Source organism: Polypterus senegalus, chromosome 8 (assembly GCF_016835505.1).
Source record: "Polypterus senegalus isolate Bchr_013 chromosome 8, ASM1683550v1, whole genome shotgun sequence".
Classification (NCBI taxonomy): domain Eukaryota; kingdom Metazoa; phylum Chordata; class Cladistia; order Polypteriformes; family Polypteridae; genus Polypterus; species Polypterus senegalus.
Window position 1 is genome coordinate 152349237 of NC_053161.1, and position 15602 is coordinate 152364838.

General features: G+C 38.5%; 1 protein-coding gene across 1 annotated transcript in view; it reads left to right on the plus strand.

The window, feature by feature from the left end:
- LOC120534401 (zinc finger protein 569-like) overlaps positions 1-15034 on the plus strand; it is a 27586-nt gene extending 12552 nt beyond the window's left edge. Inside the window, exons 2-3 of the mRNA XM_039761952.1 lie at positions 5012-5473; positions 13886-15034. Of these exons, the coding sequence (XP_039617886.1) occupies positions 5047-5473; positions 13886-14691 (1233 nt within the window). The 5' untranslated portion in view covers positions 5012-5046 and the 3' untranslated portion in view covers positions 14692-15034. The remainder of the gene's footprint in view (positions 1-5011; positions 5474-13885) is intronic.
- Positions 15035-15602: the final 568 nt, after the last annotated feature.

A 15602-nucleotide genomic window follows, 5' to 3' on the forward strand; every position in this document is an offset into this window, starting at 1 on the left:
TTCACAACAACTCTGTGACTGTTCTTGAATGGCCCAGCCAGAGCCCTGACTTAAACCCAATTGAGCATTTCTGGAGATACCTAAAAATGGCTGTCCACCAACGTTTAAGATCTAACCTGACAGAACTGGAGAGGATCTGCAAGGAGGAATGGCAGAGGATCCCCAAATCCAGGTGTGAAAAACTTGTTGCATCTTTCCTAAGAAGACTCATGGCTGTATTAGCTCAAAAGGGTGCTTCTACTAAATACTGAGCAAAGGGTCTGAATACTTAGGACCATGTGATATTTCAGTTTTTCTTTTTTAATAAATCTGCAACAATTTCAAAAATTCTTTTTTTTTGTCTGTCAACATGGGGTGCTGTGTGTACATCAATGAGGAAAAAAATAGTTTAAATGATTTTAGCAAATAGCTGCAATATAACAGAGTGAAAAATTGAAGGGGGTCTGAATACTTTCCGTACCCACTGTGTGTATATATATATATATATATATATATATATATATATATATATATATATATATATATATATATATATATATATATATATATATATATATATATATATATATATATATATATAAGGGCTACAACTAATGATTATTTTGGTAGTCAACTAATTGTTCAATTTATTTTTCGATTAGTCATGATTATTTCATGCCTGACTATTTTGATGCCTGTGACCTTTGGTTGCACATCCTGTTCTGGGCTTCAGTGCATGTCTTACCTCATCTGCTCACGTCTGTCAACCTGTGAATGTCACCCTGATGTCTCTGCATTAACACGATTAAAATTAATAATAATCTAATTAAAATAACCAGTGAAACATATGAATTTGAAAATAATCAGATGTTTTTACATTAGTGTGACCATCACAATAAAAAAGAAATACATTAAACAACACAAACTAAAGTGCACGTAGTCTTTAAACAAAAAAGGGTATTTAACTCAACCAATAAATATATTGTTAAAACTGAAATGTTTTTCATATTTTAGTAATAAATGACAAAATGTAGACAAACTATATAATGTGTAAAGCCTGAAGTGCAGAGATCAAATAAACACTTTCACAAAAGGTTCAAGGATGATACAGTAGCTTCTGTGGTGCAGCGGTGGGAACTGCTGACTTTTAATCAAGAGTCCCCCGGTTCGATCCTGACTGTCTCGTATATTTACCGTTTTGAGAAGTGAGTTGCTCTTATTGTTAATATTATACAATAAACACATACATTTGATTTGCGTCTGTAACAGCCACTGTATTCAATGTATAGTACTTGTAAAAGTTACAGTTTCTTTTCACTTTTATTCTCTCAGTCATGATCACGATACATTTGTTACTTGTAAAAGTTAGCTTTTTTTACTTTTATTTTCTCAGTCTCGTTCACACTCTCCCTCCCCTCCTGATCTAACCCTAACTAACTAACAGCGCTAGCATAAATTCTCAAGAGACCACGGCATAACATCTCCAGGATGCTTTCATTTCAGATGCTCATGCATTGCGATGGTGCTGCCGTGAAAAGAAAGCTCCACTTTACATAATCTGCATTCAACTTTTTTGTCTTTTTTGCTGAAGTGCTCCCTCACTTTAGAAAATTTCTGTCTCAGTTTTTTTCCATCTCCTTCCCCCTCCTCTATCTGACTCGCCATTGCAACCATGTTTATTTTCTTTTACATTCTTCTTCTCCTCAGACGTTCTTCTTCGTTGGTAGGACTGTGTGCAGTCTTGACAAACAATAACAAACAATACGGCCACGAGACATTCATGTAGTGCATTGCAGTTGCAAAAACCGATGTGGTTCTTTGTGACTGGAGCCTCTATTGAAGGTTCTGTTCATGATGCGTTGACAATAAAAAATCTGTATTGACAATTTTTTTGAAGTCGACGTTGTCGATTATGTCAACTTATCGTTGCAGTTCTAATATATATATATATATATATATATATATATATATACTAGCAAAATACCAGCTTAGCGCTAAGTACTGCCTTAAAAGTTTTATTAAGAAGAAAATTGAACCTTTTTAAACTGAGGGAAAATATTTGTTAAGGATCTCTTTGTATACCACATTGTGAGTTCGGCCCTCCGGTTGTAATATGACCAAGCTGTGCGCTGAGCTTACTCTTGAGCATGCAACGTACAGTTGGCCATGTGAACAGTAATCTTGTTTCAAATCTCACAGCTTGGATTGCTGCTGTCATAATTGGTTTGAGTTTCATGGTTTGTTTCAATGACGACAGTATTTGTAGGACTTGTGTTGAAGTGACATTCGCCATCTGTCAAGCATTGTAAGTATACAACCAGTTTTATTGATAACTTCACATCCAGCTTTTGAGAGTTTAAACATTCATAAACATCAAAGTGTCCGCTACTGAAATCGTCACCTGTGAATCTAAGATGTATAAGAGGCATTGGCGGTTGTCAAAAGGTGTAAAATATTTGGCCATTTCGGTACACTTGAAAGCGACAACCGAACAATTCACCGGCAGCCATCAACTCACATGCAGATGCATAGGTGAAGGGCTTAAGCATTTCATTCTTATAGTGCTCCTGTGTAGTATAATTATCTCCTGTACCGTCATCAGTCCACACCTTGAACCTGTCCCAGTCATTCAATACATAAGGCACAATGTTCCTCCGGATATCAAGAGTGAGCCTGATATGGCCGTGCAATATGTAACAAAGAGAATGGAAAAGGCAGGTGCCATCTCCGAGCATGGAAACCACTCGGTAAGTGACAGTTCTTTGATCGATGGTGATCACCTCGATAGACATGTTAATGGGGGTACAGTTGGAATGATAAAGGAAATGGGTACTTGAACAATGTAAAGTAAGTCTAAAATACCTACACAATAACTATAATCGTAATAAATGAACAATAAAACGGTGGAGAAGCTGTGGATTAAATAAAAAGGCTGTAGTTATCAGCAGGGAGACATGAATCCCGTGGCGAAGCAGGGAAGGGAATGTAGAGACTGGAGCGACGGACGGCCTTATATAGGCAGGCAGCCAACAACGGGAGGCGTTGGGATGGGGACCCAACGCCTCACACGTGACTGAGCTGCAGGCTATGGACGATATATGTATCGTAAGTAGGATTCAGTTAGCGTTGGGAACCCGCGTACCAAATTTCTTGAAGATGGGCCCATAAGTAACAAAGACCGTTGAAAAGTTTAATATGGCGGCCAACAGTGGCATCATACCACCGAAATAAGTACCAAATTTCAGCCTTCAACCTACACAGGAAGTTGGAGAATTAGTGACATTGGAAACTTCAATATGGCGGCCGACAGTGGCGTCATACCACCGAAATAAGTACGTACATCGGTTTTGGTTAGCGCAGGGAAGCCACCTACCAAATTTCGTGAAGATGGGGCCATAAATAAGAAAGTTCAACATGGCGAATTTTGTCAACCGTTATCGACCGTTATGACCATTACGTGTAGAATTTCGAAATGAAAGCTGCTTAACCTTTGTAAGTAAGCTGTAAGGAATAAGCCTGCCAAATTTCAGCCTTCTACCTACACGGGAAGTTGGAGAATTAGTGATGAGTGAGTGAGTTAGTCAGTGAGTGAGACAGTGTGTGTGTATATATATATATATATATATATATATATATATATATATATATATATATATATAATATGTCTATACTATATCTCTATATATATTGTGAACCCCTGGACACAGACAGGCAGACACGTTAATGTCACCCACAAACACACATTTATTCTTCATCCTTTTTTACAATTCAGCTCACTAATCCCCAATACCCCTCAGTCCAGGCCACTCCGATGCCTTCTCTTTCTTCTTCTCTTTTTTCTCTCTCTTTCTTTTCTTCTTACCGCTTCCTCCCTTCTCCAGACGTTGCCACTCTTCCACCCGACTCTTGTCATCGACTGGAGGGAGGCGGCCCCTTTAAATACGCACCCGGATGTGTTCCAGGTGTGTTCCCGGCAATCTCCCACCAACACGCCCCAGTGTGGCGGAAGTGCCGGCTGTCTCTCCAGAATCACTCCGGGTGTCCCTACTTTCTCTTCCTCCCAGCACTTCCTGGTGTGGTGAAAGTGCTGAGGTCTAGGGTCTTCCAGGTATTGGGGTCCCCCTGGCGGTAACCCCGTGTCCCTACAGGGTTGAGCTTCCCAGCTCTTTACCCGAGGCCTCCAGGGCGGTCGCCCCCTCGAGGTCTGGAGGAGGCACCAGCCCTCCTCCTGTCTTCTCAGACATCCCGGCTGGGTACCACCTCCATCAAGCTGTGACTATATATATATATATATATATATATATATATATAATTTTTTGTTTTGTATAGTCAAAAGTACAAAGCCCCCGTTTTCCTACAGAATGCCTTTAGCTGTTAATCTAGCATAATGCTGATCTGTTCTAGAAATCTTGGAAATTACCCCTGATGCTCTCTAGGTTGAAATTGATTTTTTATGTGAGGCATACAGTATCCTCTTAAAACTACATTAAGCAGTTCCCTAAATATTCCAGCAGAAGTCTCTTAGAAAATATTAATTTGTGTGACTATGAATGTTTTAAAGAGACCAGCAAGCATTAATGGATTAAGGCGCATAGTCAGAGACCACAAAGCCTAGTGTTTGCAATAATAAAGGGTAGCATGTTTTCATAGGTATTATTCTTTTCTGCATGTTTAATGCAGCTTGAAAATGTATGCATGTACAATTTTATATATGCTAAGCCTTAAAAGTTATACATTTTGGCATTTTGCTTTTTATTTCAGTTACTTGTAACACAAGCATAAAATGAATGCATATCACACAGTCTTGAAATATCAAGAGGATCTGAAGTGCAGCCATGCCTGCTTTTGCCCTCAAACCAATGTGTCATTGATCTGCTGTTAATTATTGGTATCACGGACCTATTGATCTTCTTCTTCTTCTTTGTTTTTTTTTGTTTTTTTTGCAAAGGAGAGAATAAAAGATGAGAGTGAAATGTCCAAACTTCTCCTTTTTGCCCCTCTAATTTCATATTGGTGGCTTCTTTTTTTACAGAAATAAAGAGGACGGTGCCATTGCTGGTATATGAAATGGAGATGAACCAGGCTGTTTTGGAGTGTGTAAAGCAGGAGTTTAAATGTGAAGAGGAGGACACCTCCGGTGGCAGGATTAAAGAAGAGGATTGGGAGAATACAACCGTGCAGAATGGCCTGTTTTTCATGAATCCCACAGAGAAAGGAAATGTGGTCATTAAAAAAGAGGACGAAGAATATGTCAGTGTTAAAGAAGAGCCGGAGCAACAGTCTGAAGGGACTGATTTAGAGAAACCTGAAATATTAAACAGAGTCAAGGAAGAGGACCTTAAATCAGAGTCATTCTTTTCAGATGAAGCAGTAACAGGTTTAGGCTTCCCCCAAAATGGACTATGTTCACTACAAGATCATTCTGTCCAGGAGAAAACAGAATCATTGGAGCAGGACACGAAGAAGACAGAGAAAACGTCATGTTCTGAAGAATGTAAGTGCTAAAATAAGTCCTGTAGTGTAAGACTTGAGGCTTGACCTGAAGGGCCCTCACATGGGATATGGCTCAACTATGGTCTTTTTTTTTTAATAATGCTTTGTAAATCTTATTGACTAGAAAACACTCAGATATCCAGTCCTAAAGGAAAGATGGTTCATGCACTTCTTTTCCTTCTTACTATTATATTGATGTTCTGGCAGGTGCTCTTTAAATTCATGTCACCCACTCTGTACCGTGGGGGCTGTCTGGCAAGGTGATGGGCCGCAGTGCTAGTGAGCTGTTCAATGGCTTGATATTCTGACTGACCCCTCGCTTTAATGTGTGGCAGTGTCCTGCTGTCTCATCCGCTTTTGGATTGACACTGAGTTGAGCAGGCAGATGTTGTTGTTTCGTGTTGTATAATGGTGTGAATGACTTTGTTTTGCACTTGGAAGGTATGACTTTTGGTTTTGATGAAATCAACTAGTGTGCTGTAAAGACCTGAGCAGATGCCAGTTTGTGCAGACACTGGTCTGCGTTTGTCACACTTGTATTCTGCGGTCGATGCGTATCTGACTTCTGGTCCACATGCTTCTTTTTCTCAAGTTTTCTTTTGCAATTTGCCGTAGAACAACATGTGAACCCTGAGAACTTCCTGTAGGTTGCTGCTAGTCACATTTAGTGAGTACCAGAAAGTTGCACACAGCAGAGGCCAGGGCTGAGGCGCTATATAAATAATTCCCTCTTCCTATCACGTAATCCGCCTCTGCAATTCAGTTCATGTTCAGGAGATGTTACTGCTGTTCTTTTTCTCTCATCTATGTCTCCATATTGATTACTGTAACTATGCAGTTTTTCCTAAGAAAGACACAAACCCCAATAACTTTTTTGGAGTTGCCACCAGCCACATGTAGTGCTTCATCAGTGTGCATCATGTCATAAGCTTTCAGTTAAGACCAAGATCAAGATCCTGCTCCAGTGGTTTGTGAGTAATCACGTGACATACAGACACAACCCTTATGTTATTTTTATGTATATTGTCACACATGTGTGCCTGAGGTGCCTGTATGTCACCTTCCAGGCTGAGACAAGGTATGCAATAATACGATACAATATATTTTTGTATAACCCACAAGAAGTGCCACAATGGGCTTTAACAGGCCCTGCCTCTTGATGGCCCCCAGCCTTGACTCTCTAAGAAGACGCGAAAAAACTCAAAAAAAAAAATCCCTAATAGGGTAAAAGTGGAAGAAACCTTGGGAAAGGCAGATCAAAAGAGAGACCCCTTTCCAGGTAGGTTGGGCATGCAGTGGGTGTCAAAAAGAAGGGGGTCAATACAATACAATACACAGAACAGAACAAATCCTCAATACAATATTAAAATAAATATATTACAAGTATGGAGCAGAATTTAACAGTAGATATTACATAATATGATTTGGATTTGTTTAGAGTCCTAGAGACCTCGGCCATCAAGCTTCCTCCACCATTGGCCATTCCACAGCTGAGACAGTGCTGGGTCAGCCAATTCGATGAAAGGACCCACCTGGGCAATAGAGAGCGCCAATTTTAACAATACCATCTCTTTTTCTTCTCTGAAGCTACCTAAGGAGGGCACCTCAGCCACGCCCCACACTGAACTGAACTATGCGTCTTCCGGTCAGGACAACATAATTTTGGTGTTTCTGTCTGGCAGACACAGTCCTGCATGATGGAGCTCCCTAACTCAGACCTGCTTGAGAGAGCTGATAGTTTTAGAGAAGCCACTGAGGCTGAAAACGGAGAAATTGTGCCTGATTCCTGTTATGCCAGTGTACACCTCTTTGTTTTGGGTACTGGCAGTAAATGGAGTGACTCATCTGGCACTTCCATCTTTCCTTTGGTTCTCTCCGTCCTTATTTACAACTCACAATAGATAGATAGATAGATAGATAGACTGTATGTGTATATATAAATATTTATGTATGTATGTGTATATATATATATATATATGTGTGTGTGTGTGTATATATATATATATATATATATATATGTATATATGTATATATATATGTGTGTATACATATATTATATATATATATATATATATATATATACTAATAAACGGCAAAGCCCTCACTGACTCACTCACTAACTGACTGACTGACTGACTCATCACTAATTCTCCAACTTCCCGTGTAGGTAGAAGGCTGAAATTTGGCAGGTTCATTCCTTACAGCTTCCTTACAAAAGTTGGGCAGGTTTCATATTGAAATTCTACGCGTAATGGTCATAACTGGAAGCTGTTTTTCTCCATTTACTGTAATGGAGATGCGCTTGAAACCCGTGGGGGCGGAGTTTCATGTGACATCATCACGCCTTCCACGTAATCACGCAGTACGTAGAAAACCAGGAAGAGGCCCAAAAAGCGCTGAAGAAAACATGCATTATATAATTGAGAAGGCAGCAAAACAATAAGAAGCGAGCAAGTGACATATACAACCATATTCATGAGTTCTGCTACTTCGGAAAGCACGATGTAAACCTAAACTTTAAATTAAGTTCATAGACAGGCTGCCGCTGGCGTTTGTAATTTAGTGCCTGCCCATATAAGGCCGTCCGTCAGCGGCAATCCAATAGCAAACTGCCACGGGTAAATATTCACGGGTGAAGGACTGTGCTTATGCAGAGGAAGATGAGATGGTCAGAGTGGTGTTTGGCACAAACTCAGCGAAACTGCGAGAGAAAGTTTTAAGTGCCCGGACTTCGGTAACATTAAATACAGCCATGGACATAGCACGAGATGGCACCAGCACAGCTGGGAAACTTCGATGCATGTACACCGAGCGGCTCACGTGAACTGGCGCAGTGCACAGACAAAAAGGAACAGTTCCAAAGAGCACTGAACAAAAAACGAATTACACAATTGAAAAGGCAGCAAAAAAAGATGAAGCGTCTGATCAGCATATTCATAAATACAGCTACTGTGGAAACAAAGCACACGGTGGACAAAGTCAATGTCCCGCTAAAGGAAGACAGTGTAAAAAAAAAAACCCGTGCATGCAGTGTGTCGGGTCTCAGATAAAGAAGAAGACGAGCTGTTTATTGATGCAGTAAGAAACGAATCGATGAATGAAACCTGTCATCTTTACAACGATTGACAAACACGGAATGTAACTTGAACACAACACATCCTACAAATACGAACCTGATTGAAAGAAATAATGATAATCAAATCTTTGATGACAGCAACACTCAGTAAAACTCACAAAACAATTACTGTATATTGACAGTCATGTTACGTTATTTTTAAAATGTTCCCTTTTCTTTTTCTAGCTTTTTTAACACACTACGTCTCCGCTGCGATACGCGGGTATATATTGATGATTGTTTTGGTAAAGCCATACTCAGTGTATTCATTAGATGAACGGTAAAAAAGTAAGAGCGAGGGGAGGATGACTTATTGAGGCATGCAGGCTGTAGTGCGCGTCAACTCTATCTGAATTGCGCGATCACATTTGAAAAAGTATATCTTTTCAAGTTCTATTTAGTCCATATGTGTCAAACTCAAGGGCCGTGGGCCACATCCGCCCGGCGTGTAATTATATCCGCCCACGAGATCATTTTATATTCTGTATTATTGTTATTAATGGCCCGGGTATATGAAGCGCTGGTAACACAATAAACTACAGATCCCATAATGCAGCGCTTCAGCTGCCTTGCCGAACACTTACCGCGTTAATCAAGTCTAGCTTATGATGCTGCAAGTTATTGCGAAGCTAGCTCACACGATGCTGAAGAGAAAAGTTGATTCTGAAAATAGAGCCATTAAAACCGATGGGAGGCTGAGTATATGTTTACTGAACCCGTGTGTCTCATTTGTGGAGCTAATGTGGCTGTAATTACAGAATTTAATCTAAGACGGCACTATGAGACAAAACATCAGGGTGACCTGAATGCAATGCAGAAGATACAGAAAGCAGAAGAATTAAATAAGAATCTGACACTTCAGCGGACGTTTTTACCCGTGCACAATCACAAAGTGATTTCAAGTGAAGCTGCTTTTATGGGAGACACAAATGCATCAGTGCAACTTGCCTCACTTTCCCTGTTGCCAAGTAATGTTAAACCAAGTCGTCACTACGGTGTTCCCAAAATACGCACTTTGCTGATAAACTGAGCGCACTGAGTTTGCACGGAGCTTTGGTGACTTTGAAGAACAAAAAAAGTCCGTCTACATGCGGCTCGAACCTTGTGCATGTTTGGTAGCACATATCTGTGTGAGAAGCTCTTCTCAGTGATAAAGAATAACAAAACAGCACACAGGAGTCGCCTTACTGATGAGCACCTGCAGTCCATCCTGAGAATCTCCACAACACAGAACCTCACAGCAAACATAAACGAACTTGTTGCCAAAAAAAGATGCCAGGCGTCCAGCTCTAAAATGACATATGAGCAAAGACAACTGAATGATTTGATTTGTTATTGCTGAAAGGAACACATTTTATTTATATTTCCATGTTTTGTTATGCAGCATGTTCATATTTGAATTTGTATAATTTTGACAGGATATATTTTTATGGAGAGCAAAATCTTTTGGGATTTAAAATCTAAGTTTATTTTTTATATAAAATTACATAAGAGTAAAGAAATTTGAATGTTTGTTCTTTTAACGTTTACTTTATTTCTAACTTGTATAATTTAGACAGGATATATTTTTATGGAGAGCAAAATATTATAAGTTGTTTAAGGTTTGAGTTGATTTATTCTGGAATAATATTCCTGTCTGTTTTTACCATTCCTACCAAAGATATTTCTGTCGACTAAATAAAAATTCCTTCTATTTAAAATTTAAATAGAACTTGAACAAATCGATAGTTCATAATATCCACGCAGACTTGCACGTAAGAGCGGAGTTATCCGTTTTAACAAACAGCGTATTGCACTGATGCTGAAATAGCTGTGTGTGTATATATGTAGATATGTATGTATATGTATATATATGTTTATATATATGTGTGTGTGTATGTATATATATATATATATATGTATTTGTGTGTATATATGTGTGTGCATGTATGTATGTGTGTATGTATATGTATGTATATATATATATATATATATATGTTTATGTGTGTGTGTGTGTAAATATATATATATATATTTATATATATATATATATATATATATATATGACAGCAACACTCATCACTCACAACAGTGACAAAACAATTACATTGACAACCATGTTACGTTATTTTATGTATGTATATGTATATATATGTATATATGTGTATATATATATATATATATATATATATGTGTATATATATATTTATATGTATATATATGTGTATATATATATATATATATATGTGTATATATATATATATGTATATATATATATATGTATATATGTATATATATATGTATATATATGTATATGTGTATATATATGTATATGTGTATATATATGTATATATATATATGTGTATGTATGTATATATATATTTTGTGGACGCTGGCCCGGACACACACAGACGGACATCATATTTCACCCAACACACGTTTATTTACAAGTCAAATATGTACAAGTTTTTGTGCACTCACAAACCCCAGTGCCTCCAGCACCAATTCCCCCCAATGTCCAGGCCACACACTTCCAGTGCCTTTCTCCTGGCCGCCTCTAGTCCTCCCTCCAGCTCCGTCCTCTTCCACCCGACTTCTGCCCATGACTGGAGGGAGGCAGACCCTTAAATGGGAACCCGGATGGGCTACAACTGCTTCCCGGCATTCCTCCATAGCCACACCCCAGTGTGGTGGAAGTGCCGGCTGCGCACCCGGAAGCCGTCCCGGTGTCCCCTGTTGGCTCCCGGGATATTCAGGCACTGGGGCGTCGCCTGCCGGTGGCCACGGGTCCCTACAGGGCTGGGCTTCCAAGCCCTTCACCCGAGGCCCCCAACATAACCAGGGCGGACCCCCTCGTGGTCTGGAGGAGGCACAAGCCCTCCTCCGGTCCTCCTGGGCATCCCGGCCGGGGACCACAATATATATATATATATATATTTTTTTTATATATAATAAAAAAAACAGAACCATCTAAAAGCCACTCATGAAAAATGTTGTAAACTCCACAAACCACAACACTGAGTGATGCTCTGAAGGATGTAACTCTTTCCCCTGAATATAAACGCTGAGGGTGGTCCTTCAGCAGTGGTGTCAGGGTGGACCCACCTGTTTGAGGTACCACCCATAAATCACAAGGAATGTAGTCAGGAGGCATGTATACACAATACATAACTACCAAATAATATTTAAATTTAACAGTAACAATGTAGAATTAATTGTAAGAAAAATATGAAAAACAGTAACTCAAAAATAATGTAAGTGACAATAAAAAGAGAAAGGTTCTTCATCCAGGGAGAGAGCCCATACTAAAATATATTTAAACATTGTTTAAAATCATGGTGCTACCAGAGGTGAAAACATTTCATAAAATTCCAGTGGAAAGCCATTTGGGCCTGTAGCTTTCCCACTTTGCAATGGGTTAATGGCATTTTGAATTTCAGAGAGCCTCAGAGGTTATGAACCTCCTTGACAGACATTTGTATTTTAGCAAGAAAGTCCTATGAAGCTTTATTTACACTCTTAAGAATATTAAAACTTACACCATGTCTTGGATGTGTGGGTTATTTCTTTGTGTGTTCTAATTGTATTTTCAGTTTCATTGCTAATCTCCATTATTCTGTTATGAACTTCCTGTTTATTTAGTTGTTGTGCTAGAATCTTCTCTGCCTTTTATGTTTGTTTATGTTGTGATGTTTGCTAGAGACACGATCATGGAAAAAGGGTGTAAGACCCAAAAAAAGCAAGCCAACACCTTAAAAAAGCTTTCCAGAGATGGTCTTGCCTCATGCCACCAACCCCCAACTACTATCTGCTGGCTTTAGCTTGCTCAGAACCCAAAACGGGGAGCTAACTTTAAAAGTGGAAAGTCTCACAAATATCCCAGAAGGGTGACAATAAACCTCTGGCTTGTTGAGACAACCCAAAATGTTGTACCTTTATAAAAGAAGATATTTGTTGAAGAGCAAGGAACAAAAACCGTTAAGAAGCAAATATGAAGCTAAAAGTTTTGTTTTTTTTTACCTGTAATGCAACCCAAAGCCAACAAGTCCCAGTACAAATTCCACACTTGGTAATCCAAATAATAGAAAAGCCAACCATGCCAGATATATTAAAGAAGAGCAGTAATGCAAATAAACTTCTACAACACTCAATGGCAATATAACAGACACTTCAATATAAAGTTGGAGGACGGCCCCTCAGGTGTGACATCATGGTGGTCCCACGTCTTGGGGGTTCCACAAACAGAACACACAGAATGGTGAAATATTTGAAGGTATAGTAAACAATCCTAAATAATAGCAAAACCTAACAGAAATTACACAAAACATTAAATATAATTATTTAAAAAAACAAAACAATACAAAAAGATAATATACACTATAACATGTTGATGGTGACAAAGATTTAAAGATGACTTTTCTCTTTCTGTTGTAGTCAGAAGATTAAAAACTAAGCCAACCTTGTTTATAGACAGTGCCTTATTTGGTGGTCTAACAAGTTGCTAGTCATTTCTAGAAAACTTGGTGAATAGCTGGGATGCTCTTCCAGTCTGCAATTTATTTTTACACAAAACATACATAGAATATCATTTATCCTCTTAAAAAATACCTTAAGTGTTATCTACAGCAATCCAACAGAAGTCTCTAGGAGCAGCATTGGTCCCAAACAATGTCTCACTTTGTGTGATGATAAATAGATCAGCAAGATTTATGTGGGGTAAAATTATTCAGTCTTACTTTTACAACTGCCATTTCTGTACTGCTTATTTTTTTTTCATAATCATTTAAGGTGTAAAGATAAATGCAAACATAAAGGGTATGATAGTAATACAGATGCTTTCTTTATAGACTTTTCCATAACTGACATATCAGTCTGATTGGCTGATTGAATTGTATACCAATTCATGGAGAATATTGAACAGAAACAACATATTTTAGAAGTTTGGTGGCTTCATTCAGACTCTCCCCTTTTATCTTGTTGGTTTCTGATCAATCTAACATGCACATCTATGGGAAGTGAAGTGAATACACATGGTTAAAAGAAGAAGAGGCAAAGTTCATAATTGTGCCCAGGCTTGAGAGCTGTGAGGCAGCAGCGTCCTCATCCAGGGCGACACTTTTGGCTCATAGGGTCCATCAGTGCTATCCTGGTTGGATTTTCCATTGTGATTTATTTTATAAATCAAACATAGAAATGTGTAATCATTTATATGATTAGGTTAGTGTTTTGAACAGTCCCCACTTCTCAGGTCACTTTTAATACAGCCTTTGTTATTTAAAACATACTTAGATTAAAATGTGTGTTTTTCATTTTTGGCAGATGGTGTCTCCCCATCTTCATTTGCTCAGATGGATCTTCAAGGCATGCCAGAAAAGGTACTAAATGTTGGAAATATGGGGCAACTGACATCTGGATCAGAAGATTTCACACCAGTCGCCTTGCAGAATATCTCTCTGCCTGTTATTAAGCTAACAAGGATTGAGGATGACATTTCTCTGCAAGTTCACAATACAAATTCAGAGAGACTGGATTTTTGCAGAAATCAGCAAATGACTTTTAAAGGCAAACATAATTCTAAACATCATAAGAGACGTGCTAAGAGTAAAAAGCCACACTGTTGCTCCAGATGTGGCAAACAATTCTCAGTCAAAAGCAGTCTTAATAGACACTCTAGAATCCATACTGGAGAGAAGCCATACTGCTGCTCTGAATGTGGCAAACTATTCTCCTTTAAAAGTGATTTTCAAAGGCACATCACAATTCACACTGGAAAGAAGCGTCACTGCTGTACTGAATGTGGTAAACGATTTACTGACAGGCGCAGTCTTCACCACCACAGTAGTATTCACACTGGAGAGAAGCCATACTGCTGCTCAGAATGCGGCAAACGATTTATTGACAGACGCAGTCTTCAGACACACACTAGAGCTCACACTGGAGAGAAGCCATATTCTTGTTCTAAATGTGGTAAACGATTTGCTCTCAAAGAAAGTCTTCCGATCCACGCTAGAATTCACACAGGTGAGAGGCCATTCTGTTGTTCAGAATGTGGCCAACAATTCATTTGCAAACGCGCCCTTCAGAAACACAGAAGAACACACAATGGGGAGAAGCCATGTGAATGAGGCAAATGGTTTTCACATTCAGACAATTTTGATATACATGTAAGAGTTCTATATGTGCCAAGCATTTCATAATTCAACTAAAAATGTGCCATTGATCACATTTATTTCCTGTCAAGTTGTCTAAATGTACCCAGGGCAAAGCTCAAGTCAACCTGGAAGCACTACCATCTCTCTCTAAAACACTGTGCCATGTGTTTTGGGAATGTACTACATTTACACCATTTTGGACAAAAATGTTAACACTTTTGTCAGACAGCTTTGGTGTCACAATCACTTGTAAGCCATTAACGGCTATTTTTTGGTGTAGTCCAAGACTGAATTAAAGTGCATAGTTATAAATCGACAGTAATATCCTGTACCTCATTACTAGCATGCAGACTTACCATGGTGAACTTGAAGAAATAACTCCATGGGAAAGTACTATTCTTTATTATCTCAAATTACAAAAAAAAAAAATTCTCCTACAGGATGTGTCCAAAACTTTTTCAAAAAATTGGGAGTGGTCTCCCCTAGACTTTCTCGTATACTCAGATATGGGGATGGATATTTGAGAAGTAAACCGCAAGACAAAGATTATATTTTTATATTATGTACATTAAAGAACCATCAACAACAAATCAAGTCAAATCAATAATATATCGAACAATTATTATTAAAGTAAAGTTGAATAAATCAGACTCTGCAGCTGCATTAATAAAAAAAATACCAATTCCAGTTAGCAGAAATAGCTGAAATGTTGATAGAAATCTACATTTTGTACCTAATACTTGAATGAAAAATTTGGTTGACCTAACTGAAAGCATACTCAAGTTATTGTGTTTGCATACACACACAGACAGACACGCAGACATAATTCCAAAAATTGTATTTTGGACTTTTGGAGGTCTAAAACAATGAGATTCATCAAAATC